Consider the following 10,299-nt stretch of genomic DNA (forward strand, 5'->3'; position numbering starts at 1 on the left):
ATGTAAGATTTAACATTTCATTACTGATAACTTTCCCTGTACAAAGAGATCACAATACAAAGCACAAACCTGTACATCATAGGTCCCGTTTAGTAAAACAGGCCTTGAGGAACTGATATCCTGCAACACACCAGAAAGCACAGATCGGTTGACTTTCTGGAAGTCTTTGGAATGGCTGAACTGCACCATGTTATGAAGGGCCAAGATTTTGCTGTCCAGCTCAGCATCCTGCCTGGTGCGGTTATGCAGTCCTAAGTGATACTTTCGGAAGTGCTTAATCAGATCTGTGGGGTCGTTGCCATAGTAACCATATCCACAGATATTGCATTTAAAGTCCTGAAGCTCTGGAGACAGAGGTGCCGGGTCTGGGTTGTCATTAACCAGCATGTCGGTTTTCGATTTATTCAGTCTGACACCCCCATCTGAAGGCACTTGTGGGTTTTTTGAGGCCACTGAAACTGGGCTTGAGCCTTGACAATTGGCTTGACCACTCTGCGCTTGCCCTGTTTCCTCTGTAGCCTTCGGTGACATCTTCTGATCTTCCTTCATCTCCAATGAGTCCCCTGATGGGGTGCAGGCCATATCTTGAGGGTCATCTGCCTCTGCTCTTTGAGGAGACTTCAAGGGCTCACAGACTCCCCCAGCAGCTGGAGATGAGAAAGCCAACATATTTCTCTCTGTCACCTCATCATGTGAATAGGAGGGAAGGTTTCCTCCCTTACTGGGGCTTTCATAATTAAAGCCAGCCTTCTCACTCAGGACTGAGCTTTTCAAGTCCTTCTTGCTGCTAGAAGGTGGATTCTGGACATGCAAGCTATGTTCCTCCTTATTATTTAGTTCTGTAGCATCACTCTGATCCGTATTTTCTGACATCTGATCTGCAGAAAATTCTTTGTTCTTTCCAGGTCCCTTGCTTTCTGTACCGACAGGCTCCAGGGTCTGACCCTCGCCTTCACTAGCAATGTTTCTCAGAGGGGGGTTCTTTTTCCGGACCATATCTGTAAAAACACAAGGGAAAGGAAGACACAGGGTTATTTGAAATTTGCAGGCATGTAATCTAATCGAGAACAATTTCCTTACTCTATTCAAGGCTTTTTAAGGCACAGAACAAAAAATTGTCTCTAGGAAAAAAAATCAGTTTTAAAAATAGCAAAAAAGTGAAACTGAAGCCAACAATTTACATTCAGAATTATTTTTGTCACAAAGGGTGACTCATTTATTACTTTAAAATGGTTTCATGAATATCAAGGTATTAACTATTATTATTACTAGCTCTATCCTTCCTATAAGTTAATCTTGCCTGCCAATTACATTTTTTGCTCAGTTTCTTTCTTCAGTTAGAGTTAATAGATAAATGTGTCTATATTTATCCATGTTATATACTATGTGTAATATGTACACATGTTATGTTTATATACTATATATAGTTGTTTATGTTTACAGAATATATATTTTGTGTTTATTTATATGATATGTATATGTGTATATAAACAACTATAAAGTGAAACTCGATACTGTTAGACACCGAGCAACCAAGATATAAATATAGTTTTAACCAAAATATTCTCAGAGTCAAAAGACAGAAAGAGCATGTTATAAACAAAGTGAAAAATGCCTCTTTACTTTTAGGAATGGAGGATAACAAACATTTCATCTCTACCCTACCGATAAATTATGTTAAGCCCCCTTTTGAGGGGGCTTGCCTGAAAGAAGGGGGACCTGGTACACATCAAAATGACCAGGCTAGGCTTTGCTAGTACTCCATCCAGCATGATAGAAACCTACTTAAGGTTTCCAGGCACAGTGTAGTGGAGACAATACCAATCCCACCATTAGGAACACGATGGAAACTGACTAAAGTAAATATTCAGTTGAACCATGTGACATTGTCATTCTGGCAAACTGTTAGCAGTTGCCTCTGGTACACCTTTACATGCTAGCTCAACTGTGCCTTTAGGGTCCACAGAATAAAACTGTGGGGAGTCTAATGAATCAGAACTCTAAAGGACTTATCTCTAAGGAGCTAAGAAACAAATTGTATCCTGTCAATAAAAGAATGCAGCAACAAAGCCTTGTGGAGAACTGATGTTCATGGCCTGTGTTCCTTAATTCTCCAACCAAACAACTGAAACGACTCTGTACACATCACCCAACTGTCTCTCAGAAAAATTCAACTGTAGACTGACCAATAAACCAAGCCTTCTTTACTAGCTGACACTACCACAAGGACAGATTTAAGAGAGACAGTTACATCATGATTATCCAAAATGTCCTCTACTGGAGAATCCAAATCAACAGCACATTTTAGTTGTTCTCATGTATAATTTCTCACAAGTGCTGAAGAACCACACTGGTTTTGGATATGCGGGTAAATCTTTGCTTGTGAAAAGCTGCTTATGCAAAATTTTTTTCACTAGATAGAATAAGGAATTGGTTAGAAGGTAAAAATTCACTTTCTTGAATAATGTCACAAATAGTATAACTATACTTAAGAGAATACACTGCTTTTCTTATATGCCAGAAACATCAGTCATCAAATATCCATAGACTCTCTCACATAGAAAATAACAACCAAAAAGAAAACACCTACTTATAGTATGAAAGGCTGCAGTTTCAAGGGAAGGTGATAGTCATGAGCCATGTAAGCCAGCCTGGCATGGGGATAGGGGATGGAGTGTGGTCTTTACCTTGCTGTCACTATCACTAGCTCCTAAAGTTAACTAAGCCACGTAAGCATCATTTTTTAAAAAAACGGAACACTGGTTAAATAATTTATCTTATAACATTTGCATTTTAATGTCTCTTTTGTTGATGCTGACATTGTAGGAGACTTCTGTTTTTCTGTCAGAAGAGACAGTGCTTGGCAACTAGACCAACGAATAGAAGACTGGAAGGCAGTGTCACTGGCGGTCAACAAAGGGAAAACCAAGAAGGAAGGAAAAAAGAGAATAAAAGGGAAGCTTGAGAAATAAGCTAGGGCCTAAAATATGAGAGTTTGAGTAAAAAATATACTGCTTTAACTTGACCTACAGAAAAGGAAATCCTGATGTACAGAGTATCAGCCATTCCTACATACAAAAATGTGATGACATCACGCCTTTCCCTCCAGAATTTCCTGTTTGTTTTTCCATTGGATTTAACATTGCTTCCATGATATAAATAAAATCCAACAGTGATGCACCAAAATGACATACATACAGCTATATAAAAAAGATAAAAATCTATATGAAAGTCAGGATTCATGAAGAAAAGAGGATGAAATAATCCAATTCATTAAGATTATCCTTCCATTAAAATGAAAAGAAAATGGTTTATTTTGTTGTTGTTGTTTAATCACTATATCATGTCCAACTCTTTTGCAACCCCACGGACTGTGGTTCACTAGGCTCCTCTGGCCAAGGGATTTCCCAGGCAAGAATGCTGGAGTGGTTTGCCATTTCCTTCTCCAGAGGATCTTCCAGACCCAAGGATCGAACCCATATTTCCTACATTGCAGGCAGATACTTTTACCACTGAGCCACCAAGGAAACCCCAAAATGGTTTGTGCCCACATATCAAGGTCAAGGAGATGAGAAAAACAGCGAGATCTTACTAGCAACGGAACTAAGATAAAACATTTATTAGAGATGAACAGATAGTAATGTGTTAATAATTGAAAAATTAATATATTTTCCCAAAAATACATGGATCTTGCTTATTTATTATCATCATGAAGAGAAGTAATTGGTTATAGTTAAAAAACTATTCAACAAGCATTTATCTTGATTGAGAGACCATATGATTTGCTTAAATTCTCATCCTTCCAAATTTCAGCGCCTTCTTCCACCCAAGAACAGACCTTTACAACTCGTGTGAGTCACTGAATAAGGCCCTTAATAATATACATTGCAAAGAACGTTAAACTGCTACAACTTCAAAGAGGCATCAGAAAGGTCACTTAGTTTTTTGGGTTGCCTTTTTTTTTTTTTTGCTGTGGAGGGAGGGGGCATGTTCTTTTTAGTTGCTTTTTAAAAAAATCGTGGTTAATTTAGTTGACTACACTTTGAAGTAGTTACAGAAAAAATAATTTTTTACTGGAATGATATCGCCATAATTTTTCAGAATGACATATTATGTAAATATAAGCACATTTGCAATACTTTTAAGTGGAAGAAACTCCCCTAGCAACTCATAAGTTAGATACCATAAGACTAGACCCACCCTCAAGTTATTATCTCTAAGACAAATAACAGATTGCATGACGTTGTACTGTGTGCCAAGAACTTTTCCAGTTAACATTTTCACTTGAAAAAATAGATCACATACTTGTAAAATCATACCCAGCATTGACTTCATAAGGCATGTGGCTTTAGAGTGCTTTTTACAATTATTAATTCTATTAGTCAACTAGCAGGAGGGCTAATGCAATTGTCTTAGAAGATGCTCAGAAGACACAGAAGACATTTTGAGAGCTGATCTGTATATCTGCAAAACAAAACAAAACAAAAATATTTTCCTTCCTGAATGATGTAAACATATTTGAATGGATCACACCTAAAATACATTAATATGCCAGCACCGCAGGCTGCTTGAAAGATACCTGATAAAAGCAGGAGCAAAGCTTGGGCAAGATTTTCTCCCTCTGCTGGGTTTTAATAAAGCAGCAGGAGAAGGAGGAACACGATATAAAAGATTACAGAAGTCATTTTCACAGCTGACTGTGATGTTGGCAAAATTAGTTAAGCTCGAACTCCCCCTAAGAAACCTAAGATCCACAATACTTACCTATACTGGGGTGGGGATAAAACATCTTAATTAATAATTATAGAGGGGATCTGCTTCTGGAAAAGATACAAAGTACACGTGCCAATGCTGCACAGTCACAGCTAAAGACAGGGAGTGGTACCCATTACCAGCTTCCTCCAGATTCGCAGTACCAGTGTATGTATATGGTGAGGCTCAGAAGAGAACTATTTCAGTATCATAAGGAACTCTGTATCAGATCTAAGTACACCTCACCAAGAGTTACAGAAATGTTACACGTTATCTGTTACCTTTTTATCTATTTTGTGTTATATTTTCATTTTGATAAATACGATTGTAAAGCTATGACTGAACCAGCATTTAACCATCCTTATATCATCATTTTTAAATTGTCTGAATGAAAGTATTGAGGTAGAGTAATAATATAATTGAACAGATGTACTGTGTGTGTGTGTGTGTGCGTGTGTGTGCGCGCACGCGCATGTGAATGCTAAGTCACTTTAGTCTGTATTAGACTCTTTGCAACCCTATGGACTAGAGCCCAACAGGCTCCTCTGTCCATGGAATTCTCTAGGTAAGAATATTGGAGTGGGTTGCCATGCCCTCCTCCAGGGGACCTTCCCAACCTAAGAATCGACTCTGTCTCTTGAGTCTTTTGCACTGGCAGGTGGGTTTTTTACCACTGGTGCCATCTACGAAACCATATATATATCTATAATCAACATCAGTGTACCTTAGTCATCAGTTTTGGCAACTCTTAAACTTTTTCATTCTATTATACAGCAATATTCCTCACACTGACTCCCACAAAATTTCAAAATGCCAATCAAAGTAGGTCCACTATAGACAGTCATTTAGACAACAGGGCAATATATGAATAAAAAGTGAATGGACAAAGAAGCTGAAGAATCTGAATGAGCACTACAAAGCTCAAAGTGACAACTTCAGTCCTCTATTTAATTATGAGATAAAAACTGACCAGGGAACTGGCTAGGAATGCAGAGGGTGATAGTGAGCACTCCCATATTTATATCATTTTCCACCTATACTAAGTCATGAATACTATTATCTGCCATGACAGTTAAGCAGGTTCAAAATAAATTTAGCTCCCTAAAAATGCTCTGTTTTAATTTTTATTACTGAGATATGACATCCCATTTGCAAAACATCTCAATTTCTATTATTTCCTCCTATCTTAAAACTCTTAAAGTTTTCTTTGCATTTTTAGTGAAAGAGTTTACTATAAAAAAGCAAAAAGATACCACACTATTTCTGTGTTTCAGTATTACTTGGACAGGTTTATGCAAGGGAAATAATCAGCATTAGAGCTTAAAATAGAATTCTAGTAACTACTTTATCTCACTGATTAAAATGCTTAAATATACAAGGAAAAAATTTTTTTTCTATAAACAACTGTGACTTATGTTCCCAAAATGGCACCTTGAGAACCAAAGGAATATGTTTTCTATTATTACCCAGATATTCTGAACTGCCCACTATTTAGTTTTATTTCATCCATATGAATATCTAAACGTATACACACATGCACGCATGCTAAGTCACTTCAGTCATGTCCGACTCTTTGAGACCCCATGGACTGTAGCCCACCAGGCTCCTCTGTCTATGGGATTCTCCAGGCAAGAATACTGGAGTGGGTTGCCATGCCCCCCTCCAGGGGATCTTCCCAACCCAGGAATCAAACCCATGTCTCTTATGTCTCCAGCATTGGCAGGCAGGTTCTTTAACACTGAGCCACCAAGAAAGCCCATGTACACACATATATTTATGGAATACACTTGCTGAAAATAACCCTGTCGTAGATAATCAAAATAATTATCCTATCAAAGGAATAAACTATCACAGTAATTTTAAAAGAGAGCTGAGATCACACAACCATTCAATGCAGATGAGGGTGAAGTTTCAGCTCCGTTAGAAGAGAAACTCCTTGAAGGTAAGAGGTAACTCCTCTATGCTTTGTGGCAACTTGATCCTAAACACAGTAAAGAATCAAAACCTCTTTAAGAAGTTAGGAGGGTTACAGAGAGCATGCAGCCAGTTTCTGAATCTGATTCAAATCATCTGCTGATGTAAACAAGGGCAAGCCCCTTTCTTTCTCAGAACCTCTCTACTTATGTGTATAATGAGGGAATTATAATAAGTTATTTCTAACCTGCACTCTGCCTCTGAGACTCTATGATGATGCTGGCTAATGGCTTAGGCACTTTAGTTTTCCCGTTACTCAATTTCCTTGAAAGGCTACAAAACACTAAGCCATCAGCCACGAAGGGTGGCATAAATATCACTGACACCTACCATTCACTTCTCCATTTCCTCCAACTTCCATTCATTCATTCAACACCTGTACATCCAGCATCACCTATGTGGTTGCTGAACACAGAAAGCAAGAGGACTTCACTTTTAATATTTGTCATCAGTTTAAGAGAGGAAGGATGTTTTTCAAAAAATAAAGAAAAAACTATATGGAACTTCTTTTGCTCAAAAAAAAAAAACAACAACCTAAAATGAGTACCTACCTATCAAGTAAGACACAAATATTATGAGAAATCAGCAAATGCATACAGGCAATGAAAGGGAATTAAAAGTAACTTTGGAGTGTCACTCTCCAAGTTCCAAGTATGTGTTTTTTTAATTTTTAAATACTTTTATTACAATAATTGTGATTTTTGCCATAAGCCAACATGAATCAGCCATGGGTGCACATGTGTCCCCCCATCCTGAACTCCACTCCCACCTCCCTCCCCACGCCATCTCTCTGGGTTATCCCAGAGCACCAATTTTGAGTGCCCTGATTCATGCATCAAGTTCCAAGTATGTATTTTTAAAAGTTCATTTAAGTTAAAAAATAGTACTGATGAATATACTTCACACTATGTAATGAACAAACACTAAGGATATGAAATTTAGTTTATATATATATGTATATATAGTATATGTGTATAATATATAAAACCTGAACAAAACAGAAAATTAGAGAAGCAAGATGATGTAATCTCACCTCAATCTCTAATCCTGATGAGTATGATTTGAATTATAAGTAGCAGTTCTTATCATCATAATATATAATACCAGATGACATCTTCTTGTTTTTCCAGATCATAAAACTCTCAAGGATTTAAAATCAAAGCTTAACACAAAAAGAAAAGATATGATAGTCTTCTCCTTAATATATGTTTGTTCCAGGCTTGTTTGTATCAACAGCCCAAGAGTATTGAGTTATTAACTACACATTTCTTGTAGCTTTTATTAAAGAGAAAAATAAAAAGGAAAAAAGAAAAGCAAACTGTTTCTTTTGATCAAAAGTCCCCCACAAAGAATTTAAAGAATTAAGCAAATGATAGCAAAATAAAAGGAAGGTCGACTCTTGGGCTCTTGGCAAACTAGATAACTTCCATATGAACAACATATAAAGTTCAGTTTTTAAAGAACATATGTGTTTGCTCATTGGTTTAGAGGGAAAAAACTTGAATCCTGTCTACTCCGTATATACAGATCAAAATCAGATCGCTTAAGTGAACTATAAAACGCAAGAGGACATTGTTTATCCAATCGCAAACCCAAGAATTGCTCGAGTTTAAAGTTTTCTGTTTCTACTTCAATAGTAGGTCACTTTTTTTGTAAACTGCTTCAGACTTCATAAACCCAATGTCAAATCCTGTTCTTTGCTATCCATGTCTATTTAATTTGCTCTCTCTGAATTGATTATTCCTGAATCTTTAAAGGTATTTTTGGACATCTTAAATCCTTTTGAGATTTAAATGTCATCACCTTCAAACAACTCCCATCAAACAAATCTCTTATTAATTCACATCAAATTAATCCATAATGATCACTTCTATTAACATATGCTTCAGAGCACAAAGCCCATTAATAGTCATCTGGACACTAGAACTAACCGGAGCTTTAGTGAGATAAAATGCACACTATTTAGATATCCGATTTCAAAGAGTTCTGATGCTGGCCCAAATACATTTTATTAGGCTTTTATTTCATCATGCTCTGTGCTCTATATTTTAAATATCTCATATCAAATATACTAGTCTAGGTAAAAGGAGATAGTTGACTAAATAAGTAATAATGTCATATTTGCCAAAATGAGTATCCATGTATATATATACATCTTAGAGAAAGAATTGCAGTAAGTACTTACTCCTATTAAACAACTACAAAAAAAAAATTGGGGGGGAGTTTGACTTTAAAGACTTTTAGACATTTAAAAGTCTAAATGAAACTGTAGGATATACCTGAAAAAAAAACCATGCACCTACTTCATTAATGAGAAAACTGAAACAGAGTAAGTGTACATTATGGAAAATCAAAGAGAAAGGATCATTATTTTCCCCTTCATAACAGGTGAGAGGCAAATGTATTAAAAACTCTGATTTGAATAAGATCACAATTTCACTAAGCAAATTAAGAAACATTACTATTCATTGCCTATATATATGTCATTCTTCCTTTTGTTTTCCTCTCCAAGAAAAAAAAAAATTTTTTTTAATCTACAATGACAACTGTTGATTCAAACAGGCCAATCTGACTTTGCATGTTTGCCTGAGCCAGGCTCAACTTTATCCTTTCTTCTTTGTTAAACTGAGACTGTTCCAACTGGTCCAAGGGCAAAGACCCAAACATCGCACTTCAGTTCAAAAAGAACAGCTCATGGAAAAGAATGCATGCATCTCTTTATCTAGATGGTTATGAGAGAAATTGACATTTCATTTGTATGTAAATTGGATTTCTACTGATAACAAAAATAATTAGTGTTGTGCTCTGTAGGAATGCCTTTGACTTTCTTCCTAGCATTTGCCAAAATACATCTTTGTATATTAAAGGTAGTTTACTTTTAATATATCAATGTTGCTTTGTCTGTTTTCCAATCTGTTGTTCAATTGAAAAGAAAGTCTCAATTACCTCAATCCAGCCCTGTAACTGGCGAACAGCTGTCTCAGTCCTCCCATAAGAAATCTGTATCAGTCACTGCAAATCCATTTGGTAAATTAACATGCATGTACAATATGGTGAATCTAACGGATACACGCCATGACAATTCAATAAGAATGCTCACCATCGTCACATAGCTGCTTAAACAAGTGTATTAGGCAAAGTTTTGGCTCATGTTTTACAATTCATTTGTTTTTGGCTGTGCTGGGTCTTCATTGCTATGTACGGGTTTTCTTTTTAGTTGAGGAGAGCCAGGGCTACTCTTCATTGCGATTTTCTTCATTTTTTTTAAGAGTACAAAACCAGATACAAGATTAAACCAATTGCCATGAAGGATATTGAGAGCTAATACTGGTTTTATATATAAGAAAGCAAAAGTCGCTCAGTCCTGTCTGACTCTTTTGACCCCAAGGACTATACAGTCCATGGAATTCTCCAGGCCAGAATACTGAGTCAGACACGACTGAGCGACTTCACTTTCCCTTTTCACTTTCATGCATTGGAGAAGAAAATGGCAACCCACTCTAGTATTCTTGCCTGGAGAATCCCAGGGACAGGGGAGCCTGGTGGGCTGCCGTCTATGGGGTCGCACAGAGT

General features: G+C 36.8%; 1 protein-coding gene across 2 annotated transcripts in view; it reads right to left on the reverse strand.

Moving 5' to 3' along the window:
* The window catches only part of LOC120860720 (zinc finger transcription factor Trps1), a 275,412-nt gene that overhangs the window by 224,277 nt on the left and 40,836 nt on the right, over positions 1-10,299 (reverse strand). Inside the window, exons 2-3 of one of the 2 annotated variants that reach the window (XM_040236465.1) lie at positions 4,306-4,464; positions 70-998 (exon numbers count right to left, since the gene is read on the reverse strand). In XM_040236465.1, the coding sequence (XP_040092399.1) occupies positions 70-998; positions 4,306-4,342 (966 nt within the window). In that variant the 5' untranslated portion in view covers positions 4,343-4,464. The remainder of the gene's footprint in view (positions 1-69; positions 999-4,305; positions 4,465-10,299) is intronic. The other variant, XM_040236466.1, reaches the window with a different exon arrangement.

The sequence above is a fragment of the Oryx dammah genome, unplaced genomic scaffold (assembly GCF_014754425.2).
Source record: "Oryx dammah isolate SB20612 unplaced genomic scaffold, SCBI_Odam_1.1 HiC_scaffold_11164, whole genome shotgun sequence".
In the NCBI taxonomy this organism is placed as follows: Eukaryota; Metazoa; Chordata; class Mammalia; order Artiodactyla; family Bovidae; genus Oryx; species Oryx dammah.